This window comes from Apus apus, chromosome 2 (genome assembly GCF_020740795.1).
Source record: "Apus apus isolate bApuApu2 chromosome 2, bApuApu2.pri.cur, whole genome shotgun sequence".
Classification (NCBI taxonomy): domain Eukaryota; kingdom Metazoa; phylum Chordata; class Aves; order Apodiformes; family Apodidae; genus Apus; species Apus apus.
Genome location: NC_067283.1, coordinates 107,288,236 through 107,300,990, shown reverse-complemented (window position 1 = coordinate 107,300,990; position 12,755 = coordinate 107,288,236). Strand labels below are relative to the sequence as shown.

General features: G+C 44.1%; 1 protein-coding gene across 1 annotated transcript in view; it reads right to left on the bottom strand.

Annotated features, from left to right (window-relative positions):
- COLEC12 (collectin subfamily member 12) overlaps nt 1-6,628 on the bottom strand; it is a 100,917-nt gene extending 94,289 nt beyond the window's left edge. Inside the window, exon 1 of the mRNA XM_051610479.1 lies at nt 6,377-6,628. Within this exon, the coding sequence (XP_051466439.1) occupies nt 6,377-6,383 (7 nt within the window). The 5' untranslated portion in view covers nt 6,384-6,628. The remainder of the gene's footprint in view (nt 1-6,376) is intronic.
- Between the last annotated feature and the right edge of the window lie 6,127 nt (nt 6,629-12,755).

Here is a 12,755-nt window from a genome sequence, read left to right as displayed (position 1 = left end):
GTAACAAGTGCATCTCCACCAAGAGGGACTACTTGCAGTGGCAAAAAGCTACTTCTGCCTGCTCTCTCCATTTCAGCCCTCTCCTGGAAAGGCAAAACATGTCCACTTGTGAAGTTTCTGTAATATTAACAACTGTTCAGACAGATGAGAACAGTGAACACTGATTTCTTTCTCGTATCACATTTCAAAAGCGTTTTCAGCTGCCATCAGATTTATATGCGTTTCTGGTCACTATTAACTGGGTCTACATGCAAAGTGCTGACCTAGAGGTGAAACTGAGCCAGCAGAAGCACAGCAAGCAGCTGTAGCCTTCAGATGTTGATGACTTCATCAGTTTAATGGAAACCTAGTTTCCACTGGGTTTCAGAACTTTTATTCTGGACAGTCTCCTGCTTGAGCCAACAGGCTGCACATAACCCTCTCTCTTCACAGATGCTTCATTTCACTTGTCCTCTTCTTCTGCCCTTCTCCACTTGTTTTTCCTTACAGCCCTTTTTCATACTCAAGTCTTTCTCTATTTTGACAAGCCCTCCCTCATAAGCACCTACCCCACATTTAAAATCTTCCCCTATTTACAAGGTCCCAAACTGACACATCATGCACACTATGTCACACTATGTCATGCCCATCTTTCCCACCTGGTACTTTGTCCAAGTTGTCACACAGTAAGCTCCTTCAGATGGGAATTACATGGATTCTGTGTTTGCATAACACCAGGTCTTTAGGGCAGCTGTGGCAGAGGCTCAGTCCTAAGGTTCAGAGACCACATCCCTGCATCTCAAAGAATCTTCTGGGATATTGCTTGAGCCTGGATTCTGGCAATAAGATTCAGGTTTTTCCCCACCTCTGTCCTTCAGGCTGCTGATCTGGGAATTTATCTGATTTCAGTATCACAAGAAAGCAAGAGGAAAGGTCCCAGACCAAAGATCCTCTCCTCACACTTAGAACCTAGGGCTCAGATTGTGTCTCTCATCACCTAACACAAACAAAACAAAACAAAATTGACAAATGGGTGCATTTTAATATTCCGGTTTTGTTGTACTCCCTCACTGCTATGCCTGAAAAATATAAGAGCCCACATTAACAAGTCAGTTTTGCTTTTTAGGCACAAAATGAAGACAGTAAATAGGGATGTTTCTTGAAGTAAACTTGTTAGCCTGTAAGCACCGCAGAGCACTGCTACAGTACTGGGGTTAGGACCAGCTGCATGGTGCAGAGGGTCAACCTGAGATGTTAAAAGTTTAAATCATATCGTATTTCAGTGTAATGATTTAAGAGCAAACAGAGCTGTTCTCATTAGTGCACTGAAAAATTGTGCCTCCCTGTCTGTATGTTAGAGGAGGCAATTAACAACAGCATTAAAACGGCATACACATTCCTGAACAACACACATCTCTATTACCTCCCATAACTCATCCACTTTGTTCCCCAGTGACATCCCAGTCTTCACCTCAAATTTATGCACCGAAAGGGACTGCAGTTTTAGGTGGAAGCAGTCAAGCTCTGAAGACAATTCATCTTACTTGTACAGACCACACTCAGATTATTAGGAGGATCGGGTTCAATTTCAGTGCCTGGTAAAAGGAGTCTTTAGTTTGCTTTCCAAGGGGGAGGGCTGGAAGGGGGGAATCTCTGTTCTGACACACAGAACCTCAGGATAAGGAACGTTTTGTGAAGCTGAAGATAACTGGGCACACATCCTTCACAGCACTGAACTGCTTTCATCCTTGACATTTCTTCCAGCTCTTTTTATTTATTTTCCTTTGGTTTTGCTCTGCAAGGCCTCATCAGGTCCACCTCTCTGCAAGATTACCTTTCACTTCTTCTCTTAGCAAGCAAAGGTGTTCGAACTTTAGGCACAATAGTCTTTGAATGTGGATCTAAACAAACCATTCAGTGGTTGTGACAAAAAAGGGCTCTGTTCAGCTGTGGCAAATCAGTCTAGAATAAACTGATATTATTCAAAGCAGTAGAAGAAAGAGCCACAGATTTTAAACAACTCTCTTCTTCACAGGGATAGGCTCACCAAAGCTATTCTTAGTCCTACATGGCTGGGAAAAGTAGAATATTGAAAGCTAAGATGAACAATTACAAATTCTTATTAAAAATACTTCTGTCATAAATAGCTTGTATACTAATTCTGCTCAATATCCATTGCAGTTGTACAGTAATATTTCTAGCTGTGCAATGAGAGATTTCTCCTGTAATTTCACAGCTTCTAACACTCTTCTTTCCTTTATGTTGTTAATAAGAATATCCTTTGACACATGCTTGCATGACCACCTTTCTCATCCATATGTTTAAAATCCTGTGTGTTACCAACCAGTTCAGGATACACACTGACTGTATAGTAGCATCGCTTGGGATTTGTTCTGCCTTGTATCACATATTTAGTATAACTGCTTATGCCTTTGAACTTCTGTGGTAGGGTCCTGTGACATGTCCAACACACACCACTCAGAGCTCCTGCATATGTTTCATGTTTATGTCAGCATATTCATACAAGCTCTGTTATTACCAGACTGAGTAAAGGTTACTGGATCTCTCCACTTCTAATCCAGGGTTTTGAAATGAGTTCTGGCTTCTGCAGAACAGTCCGGACTGGATTTCTAAAAAAATTTGCAGCTTAAAGTTTCTCTCCAGGAAAGATCTATTTGCAGATAACTATTACTTAGATTTTAAGCACACAAAGATTGGAGAGAAAGATAAGTTTTCTCCAGTGTTAGAAAATTAGGATGTTTACTCCTTTATTCTTTAAAAATAGTGGTGGCATCAAAACAGTTAGAGAGAAAGAAAAACTCTGTCAAGAAGGTAGACATCACATAATTAGATTATTTATTTAAGACTTTTCAAGGCAGCCAAGAAAAAGCACACAGCTCTTGTAAATGGAGGTGTTGCCAGCAGATTACATCCAGAATCCAAGTTAAAACACAGAAGAGATGATTTTAGCAATACAGGCTGATAGATCATTAATTTTATTCTAAAGTGTGCACTGTATAAAGAAAACTGGACGCAAGTTGAACTGGCATATCCTGTGAAAGCTCAATGTACTCTATATACTGACAACTCTGTGCACAAAATATATGGAGCTGCCTTGGAGGCAAAATGATCGAGGCTACAAAAGCTGGACGTGCAGACTAGACCATTCCCGAGGCACTGCTGGCTTCACTGATTTCAGTGGAGCATAACCAAGGATGAACCGGTCCTGTCATTTCACTCCATGCAACCTTTTCTTAAAAAATGAGAGGAAGCTCACAGGACAGAGCATTTAATCACATTCCAGTTCTGAAGCAGAAGACTCTAGACGTTTTGCCCTCCAGCACCTTCGTGGTACAAGCGGTACAACAGGTACATAGCAAGGTCCCTGCAAAGGCAGAAAGGAAGGAGGAGGAGGAGGAGCAGGGGAAAGAAGCAGCTGAGCTGCCTTGGGTTTGGTGATGCAGAGCTCCTCTGTCAACCTGAAGCAACAGTCTCAAAGCTTGACTTTGCCATAGCCCAATTTGGGCATTAGCTTTCAGTCGTTATCCAAACAATATCCTCATTACGGGCAAAAATACTTTTAACCAGAACCACCACGACAGTAATGATTACAGAGAGAGTTTAAAGTCATAATTACAAAATACATCACAGATATATAGAATGAAGTTCTCAGTTTTAACAGTGCTTGTCCTTGTCTTAAACTAGGGCCAATGTTTTTGAACATGTGGTGGTGTTTGACTATGAGGAAGCTGTTTTCATTTGTTTCCTAGGCAACAAGTACTCCTTCATACCCCAATAAATAGCTACAATTTAGTAGTATAATTTGATAAAGATACATCTGACCCTAAAGCAGTCAAGTCCCTTTATAAATCATATGAATTATTACCAAAAAGTATCACAAAGTTTGTGAGCTCAGTGTAATTTGCTAGAAATAAAACTGCCAGCATATTAAACATAAACTTCAATTTGTTTTACTGATTTAAAACATAACCCATTACGAATACCAGCAATGGAAAATATAATTTATTCCTTACAGATATTTAGTGATGTAACTATTTAGATATTCCTCCGTTCTCCAGAGAGGGCAGATACAGAGACAGCTGCAATCAACAGATCGTTCTGCTGTTATTGAGAAAAATGTGTAACTACACTGAGTTCTGAAGTCCTACAATTATCACCACCTTCAAGTTTAAAGAGAAAACACTAAAAAGAAGACTGCACCCAGAAAAGGAAATCACGGAGTCGAAATTTGGTTTGGCTCACTGACTTCCTCAACACTGGCAATGGAACTCAATGTGATGACTTGTTTGAAGTTTCTCATTTCTCTTGCTATTAGCACAGTCTTTTAAGTGTTCTCCTTTGCATGTTTAATTACGGATTTCTGCAACTCTGCGGGGAAAAGAAATAAGATGGCTGTGATCACCTTAGGGAAACTGAATGGCAAGGACCAGCAACCAGAGTGAAGCATGTCCCTCTTGCTAGAGTGTGGTGCACCAAGATGTGCTCCCAGCAGAAGTAAAATCTTCCCTCCAAATGCCACTTCTCCACTTTGCAAAGAGCGGTGGAGGCAGAATGGAAGGAGACACGAGTGGCCTAATATGTCATTGCCACCCTCAGTCCTCTGCATTTTGCCTCCCCTCAAAAATGGCCCAGCCTCAGCCCCAACCAAAATAGAGCGTAAGGCTTTCAGTGATAACAGGCATGGGTTTATATTACTGGATCCCTATTGTTTTGGTTTGTTCCTGCCATTACACTTCTGCTGATAATAACAAGCTGATGACAAAACTTTTGGCACAACTACTCTATAAATAAATAATTTTGTAAATACTTTAAAGACGGAGACACCATGCCACCGTGCCAGACGTAACTTAAATAGTGTGTGTGGGCTTGCAAAAATAAACCCCCCAAAATGCTTCTCCTCCCTTTAGGCAGCTACTCTGGCAAGTGAATAAATAATCACATCATTTGGTGTCCGGGACTCTGGAAACTAAGTGTAACTACCGTGATGTTTACTGGTCTCCTGGCATCTGGAATCAAGCTCTGCAATCCAACCACAGGCACACTGGTGCCCAAAAGTAATTTTCTTATATATATGTTTTTTTCCTTCCACCCTTCAAGTCGATTTTTGCCTCCGAAGAAAAACTAGATTCAACTCTCAGAAACTTCCAACTACTTCCTAAACTTTCCATAATGTCCTTTGATGTTTTCACTGTAAGTATTCCTCAGCGTGTAAAGTCTCTGCCTTTCGCTGTAAGGCTATCAGCTTTCACAAACAGAAGGCTTCCTTGCAACCCCCCAAATACATCTTCACTAGGTTACAGTGTAGCAATGTGGCAATCTGCTGCTTTATCCGATTTTAAAAGTGTATTACCTAACACCTCTCAGCTACAACTCTGTAAGACAGGGTCAACCAGGAGAAGTGGCACGTTTCGCCCACTTAAAACAAAAGAGAGGGAGCGGGGGGGGGGGGGGGGGGGCGGGAAGAGAGAGAAAGGAAAAGAAACTAAGTTTCAGTTTTAACAGATGCAAAGCAAAGACCAAATATTTTCCAGTCGGTGGATGTTGAGAAGAAATATGCCAAATACATTTCACAAGCCAGTTAAGCCTCTGCTGGCACCTAATCACTGCCAGATGTTTAGAAGCAACACCAAGAAGATCGCAAAAAGCTGGCAAAAAAAATAAACAAATAAAGTAGGGAGAAATAAAAGCCGCCTTCTCGGGACGCCGGGGAGGGGGCAGATAAAAGGTGGTGCCGAGAAGAAACGTGCTGGGGAGAGCCCTCAGGACGGGGGGTGGATACAGGGACACCCCGCTCCCCGGCCCAGGGCTGAGCAGCACGACCCACGCCGCAGCGGGGGCGCAGACCCGCGGGCTCTCCCGCAGCCGCGGCTGCCCCGTGCGCAGCCCGGGGGCGCGGCGAGACCCGCGCTCTGCCTCTCCCGGCACCGCCTGCCCCTGCCCTGCCCGTGCTCTGCCCGCAGCCGGCTTGCCCTGCTTGCAACCTGCCTGCACGGCGCCCTGCCAGCACCCTGCCCGCAGCCGGCTTGCCCTGCTTGCACACGACCCGCACGCTGCCCTTCCCGCACCCTCTCCAAAATACCCCAGCGTCCCAGCCTGTCCGTGTGGTGCCCTGCCTGCCCCCTTCCCGCACCCGACCGAGCCTGCCTGCTCCCTTCCCGCACACGCATCCCGCACCCTGTCCGCACGGTGCCTGCCCGCCCTTTGCCCATCCTGCCGGCCCCTCTAGCACCCAGCTCTGCCCGTCCCAAGCCCTGCCGGTGCGCGGTGCCCGGTGCCCGGTGCCCGGTGCCCGGTGCCCGGTGCGCGGTGCCCGGTGCGCGGTGCCGGCGGCGCACGTGTGCGGGCGGCGGCGCGGTGGCCCCGCTGCTGTCCCTACCTTTCATCTTGTCGCCGGGGCGGGTCTCATAGGACGGACAGGGCGCAGCGGGGACTGCCCCGGGAGCGGCGGCAGGAGGGCGGGCAGCGCTCCCTGCCTACTGCCGGGCCATGCCGGGGGTCGAGCGCAGCCCCGACGCCGACCCTGCTGCGCAGCCCCGGCCGCTGCCGCTGCCCCGGCCCCTGCTGCTGCAGCCTCAACTCGCCGTCGTTCCTCGGCCGCCGGCGGCACCGCGCTCTCGCCGCCAGCCCCGCCGCGGCCCGGCCCGGCCCCGCGGAGCCGCGGCCCGGCCCCGCCTCCCTCCCTCCGCCCCGGGGAAGGGGCCGCGGCCGGGGCTGGGCGGTGGGGGCGGGCTCGGGGCCCCGCCGGCGGCGGGGGTGGGCGGTGTTGCACCCCGCAGGGCCGTGGGGTTTCCCGGGGTTGCGGGGCCGTGGGCAGCAGGGTTTTCCCCTGGGGAGAAGCCCGGGACGGGACTGCCAGGGCACCCACGGGGAAGCTTGGCTGGGATGTGGTGTTGCGGGGAGGGAGAGCGGTCCTCTCCTGCCCTCCCCCCCGCACGTGGCGGGCACCCGGGGGTTGCCTAAAGCTAAAGCTAAAGCTAAAGCTGTCTTGGTGAGTGTCACACCGGCCAGGCTGGCCACGCCAGCCCGCCCCGCGCCGCGGCACGCCGGACAGGAGATGCCGGAGCTGTGGGAGCACATCCCTCGGCTGGGAAGAGGCTGCAGGATGCGCGGAGTTCTCTCTGGCGCTGGAGGAGGTGCCGCGAATAGTCCTGGTGGATTCCGTGGGACTGCGCCCACTGCACGTGCTGAAGGATGTGTGCAAATGTTTGTGGGATTGGGGATATACAGGTCAGTCATCTTTTATTGCTCTAGTTCTGGATGTTGGCAGGAGTAATGAATCATTTCCAGGCTCCCATTTTCATGAAAAAATTCTTTTCACTGTGATTTTCTGTGAACTTACCTATTTTTCGACCACTGAAGATGTCGATAACTTCAAGATGGTTTTTGATCCAACTTTGATTAACTGTTACCATCAGTGCTGATGAAGCAGAGCTAGTGCAACATGCACCGTGTTGTCCTGGGGGCCAAGTAGTGGGGACATCAGAGGGTCTTTACCATCACAGAGAGGAAATGCACATGATTTTTCTATCACAATTATTTGTGTCACAGTCTGTTGAATGTGAGGATGCCCCCCCCCCCAAATTATTATGCTTCATGGTCTTCTCAGCTGGCCTACAGCTCCAATAAGGACCATAGCAGATCAGAAAGGTCATGGTGCAGCAGCATCACAGCATTAGTTTAAGACCAGCTCAAAAAACACTGGAAACCTATCAGATGTGATCTTACCTGAGCAATGAATGGAGGATTAAATCCACAAAAAGTAACCATTGTAGAGCAACGTTTAACAGATTTAGAAGTCTGAATTGCTTCTGTTGCTCTGATTCCTTGAGCAGACACCTACTTGAGTGCATTTCACTGACTCAGAGACAGTACCTTTAGGTTGGGATTGCTGAAAATACTTGAATACCAACTGCAGTAGCCTCTTGCTGCTTTGAAGCAGGGCTCAGATATCAAAGTAACTTGACTCAGCTTTTATTTTACACTCTGGTAGTTGACTAGATCTATTTTTGGTACAAAAACCTGAAATTTTAGAACAGTCATCAGGTAATTATGGATGCCCTCCAGTATTGTGTTGGGTTAGGGCAACAGCTCTTTCAGTGTTTATAAGATCGATTAGTGCTTGCTCAGTTGTATGATTTATTTTGGATCCCAAGTAAACCCACAATTATTGTTTGGAAGAATCAGTTTATCAAGCTAAAAATTATCTAGACTCTGATCCAAAGTCCATGAGTATGTTTCCAAGAAGAAACCTATCCATTAATTCTTATAGACTGGTTGAAACCAATAGTGAAGCTCCATTTCTCCAAAGAAAAAGTACTTCTCGTTGAAAGCATAGCTCAGTAGGAATGGTTTTTTTAAAAAAATTAAAAATTAAAGAAGTACACAACTTTAAACCTATGTCGTCAGGGAGTATGCACAGAGCAGGACTGTGTAGGAATTCAGAAAATTCCTCAAAAGCAGTGACTGATAACACTTTTCTAATTCTTCAGACAGTAACCTTAGTGAACTGAAGGACAGCAACCAAAAATTGCAGAGACTGATGAGTGAACTGCTGTGTCTGAGGAAAACATGTTCCTTACTAACTGAAAGAATTAATGAATATTTTGAATTCTTACAGAGTTTATGATTGATTCATTATGCCTGAGATCTACCTCCCTTCTTGTGACTTTAAAATATTTATTAATGTGTGGATGTAGTGGGACACTTCATATCTCTCAAGTAAGCTTCTATATTCTCTTTTAGTTCTGTAAGTTGTATTCCGTATTGGATTTCTTACAAATACATTGTGTGTTTAAATTGCTAAAGAGCTTCTACTAATACTACTTTAAAAATCTAGCCTTAGTAAAGAAATTCAGGAAACTCACAAGCTGTTTCATGTGTCAGGTATTTCCTCTAAACCCAAGCATTTTATGTTTTGGTTTCTAAAGTAATTGTTCTTTTTTTCTTCCCACTGACCCGTCTCCATCCACCAGTGGAATGTATAGCCATTAGACACTGTCATCACCACCTGTCAGCCTTGGCATTAACAAAGGGGAAGGCAGATGATTGATGGTTCATGGAGATGGGGTAGTTGAGCAAGCATACTTAATGAGCTGAATATCAGCAGATTATTGATATTATGGAGCATATACTATATTCATCAAAACCAGTTTGATTAAACAGAGCATTCTAGATCCCAAAATCCCCCACCCCAACCACTGAGTGGAGTAGCTTAGAAATACTGGCTTTAAAAATCAGTGAAAGCATGTCACTTTCCATCTGTAAATGCATCCAGCTCTCCAGTCTCCCCTCCACTGCCTCTGCTTCTGTTGCCTGTATGAGCAGCGTGGTGACCAACCTCCTTTCCCCCTCTTAGCAGCCCTCCCTGGACCAGAGAGTGTGCATAAACAGGATGAGGGATGCCTTCTGGCCTGGAGACCATAAGAACATGCAAGTGAACATGGCTAACATGAAAAACCGCAACGGTACTTACCGCAGAGGGTGTTTAAATGGAAATCTAGAGCTCTCAGTCAGTCTGTGGTTTGTGGTTTGATTTTGATCACAACTGCAAGTAACTCCACGTAGGTAAAGCAACGTCTCTCTATAAAAGCTGCCCTTAGAGGAGGGCCAGTCAAGGATCTCACTAGTGCAGTGACATCCTCCAGTCCAGGGTGCTTGACTTAGGGCACTGCTAGTTGCCTTAATTGCAATCGAGTTATCTATATAATCTTTGTTACTATTAAGCTTTTGTATACTTTTATCTAAGAATATCCAAATAGAGTTAGAGAAGTTAGACCTAACATAACAACTATTAGCGAATATTTACATGCTTAAGAAATTCATTGTACATCCATGGGTAACCTCAATGTTTGACTGGTTTAGTTCACTTCCTACAGGAGCCCAGGGGGTGCTTTTCTTTTCTCTCCTACTTTCAAATGTTGTTTTGTGGACATTAGTCTGGTATTGTACATATACCTAGGTTAAATAGTTGGGTGGAAGCAGGTCATTCAAATCGGGGTACTGCACAGGAGCATCAGAGAATAATCCCGGCTTGGCAGCCTGAACAAAACTGGTTGTGGTGGCCAAGTCTGGATATTGAAATGATGTTATCATCATTTCATCAGAAGATAGCCCAGCCCCGAGAGCCTGAACCTTACCAATGCATAGCCCCTCAAAGTAATTGGGTTATGACAAGCAGCTCCCCAGATTTTCAGTTCTTGTTCGAGGAGCATTCTGAAAATGATGGTCTGAGCCAGTATGTCCAGAGGAGACTGCCTTACATCTAGCCTGGGTTCCAACAACCCATCCTACCTGCAGGAGGTGGGTTGTGGGGCACAGCCTTTTTTAGGGCTGGTGGTGTCCCTCAAGCAGGCTACGGTGAAGGTATAGGGGGATGGAAGTGCAGTGGGCAATACTGACAGAGAACTTCCAGCTAACCTGCTGGCAATATTTTTTTGGTATTGGCAACACAGGCCCCAAGGTTTGAACAATTTATTGTTCTGGGTTAAACCAGATCACTTTACCTGGGCTGCTGAGAGCTAGATGGTGGGATCATCTTGTGGTTTGAGCATCTCTCCCTTTCTCTGTCAATGCCTTGTGAGTAAGTAACTAGCATGGTCCAGTCCTGGACCTTCACAAGCATGAACTTTTTATACACTCTCTTATATTTTTCAAGTTTCCTTTCAAGCTATGGTGAAATTTGCCAAACACAATTACACTGCTTCTCTGGTTAAAACCACTGATTTTTCTCAGAAAAAGTTTCAAGCATATTTTCCTACTAATTTATTTTTAGGAAACTTTAGACTATGTTCAAGGGAAATCTAATTTCACAGAAATACTTCATTTTGGGAGATTTTTTTGTTACTCCAGAATATAAATTATGAGGCCTGATTTTCATATAATAATAATAATATAACAACAGCTTACTACCACAATGGTCTGCCTGTCACAGGTGATCCCAAGTTGCAGCCAAATTCAGGCTCTGAGAAGGTCTAGAGGACCTAAACAAATCATCCTTGTTTAGAAGTGTTTGCATATTGGCATAAGATGGCTTGTTTGCTTGTTTATATGGAACTATTACAATTTGATCATCAAATGCTGAAAGAGGAACTCAAGTGAATGCTTTGCAGTTGCTGTGCCATAGTGTGCTTTTAAGCTCTTACCAACTATGTGTGTGTAGTTGATTTTTTTTTTTTCCTTGCAACATTTTTCACTTGAATATCAAGGAAGTTCATTTATAATGGTTTACTCTCACTTTTGCTCTGCAAAATGTGTTAAAACTTGACAGTCATCCAAAGGAAAAAGAGTAAAATTAATCTCCCTGTGTGCACTTCAGAATAAATGTGCAGACTTTGCTGAAGTGATCTAAAACCAGAGGTAACGTGCACAGTTCCTGTTCACTTTACACTTCACCGTGGACCATTACCCTCACCTGGCTCTTTCCCACAGCTTGAACTACAAATTTTGGTGAGCATCATTTCTCTCTTCTCAACCACAAATTTGGCTACTTGGTGAGTCTTAGAATGATGCTGGAGGAAGCCTTGGTCCATGCCCAAGGGAGCAGGTATGTGTGTATGCCGTTCTCTTTTGATTGCTTTATTGCCTGAGCCCAGACAAAATGAGAAGGGCAATAATTAAATTTTAAAAATGTGAAAAAAAGTACTGGATGCATCATTTAGGAGAACTGCATGTGACACGGGAACCATATGTTGAAGATCATTTGTCTGAAGTAAGTACCATTTGGGTTCAATACAAAATGTGTATTTGAAAAGTAGGAGTTGAGTATTATAACATATTTTAATGATAAATCTTTTTCTCCATAACAATTTCATATTGTTGTTAATGACCATTTTGGACCTGTGCCTGGAGTGAAGACGTTATCCTTGGATCTGGGTAATGAGTTTGTAAATGATCCTGAACAAATGGTGAAGTTATTTACTAATAATTTTGTTAAATCCATAGATGAGCCTTTTCTTAATCTCAGTAATTAGTATCATAATTTGAAAGTATTTTGTTATCTAGACTTGTCTCTGACAAGTGAAGCTGATGTTTGTTTTTCCTTTCCTAGTTTTTGATTAACTAGGAAACTGAAGGAGATCCTGAAAGCAAAAATACCACCTGGCTATTTTTTCAGGATGCCAGAGTTACTCAGAGATACAGATGTGTTCTAGATATGGTTTGGATGTTGATCATGCAAAGGTCTATGCATCCATTCTTCATTCAATTGCTGTGACCTTTTTCTTCTAGCAACTGCATTTCTTGGAAGGAAAACACAAGAAAGCTCTAGAATATGCTGGACAGTCACATGGCCCTACATTTAAAGAAAAGCAAGATGCTGGAATGCAATTAAAAGTACAGCTATTATAATTACCTGCAGATGATATTTAGGGACCACCATCTCATATTTTTGATAGTTTATGAAACACATAATTATGGGGTTTGTTCATACTTTGAATAAAGAGTGGTTATTTCCTGTTCAGAAAGTTAGGGAAGTTTTATTCTGGCAATTTATAGGCCAATTTCCTTGCACAGTATTTTGTCAAAATCGCCTAAAACAATTGTAGCTGTTATGTCTGCTGAATATTTAAACCAATGAAGTATTTTACTTTGGTGCTCCAAAATTTCACATGATGAAAAGTAATTCCGTTACTGCTAGAGTGCTTAAATGTTGAAGACAGCAAAACCAAGAGCAAATAATTAGAGCCAAATTCTATTAGGATGTTTGCAGAAGCAGATTTTTATACATTAGTGATAACATTTTGTTTGTTCAGTGTGTG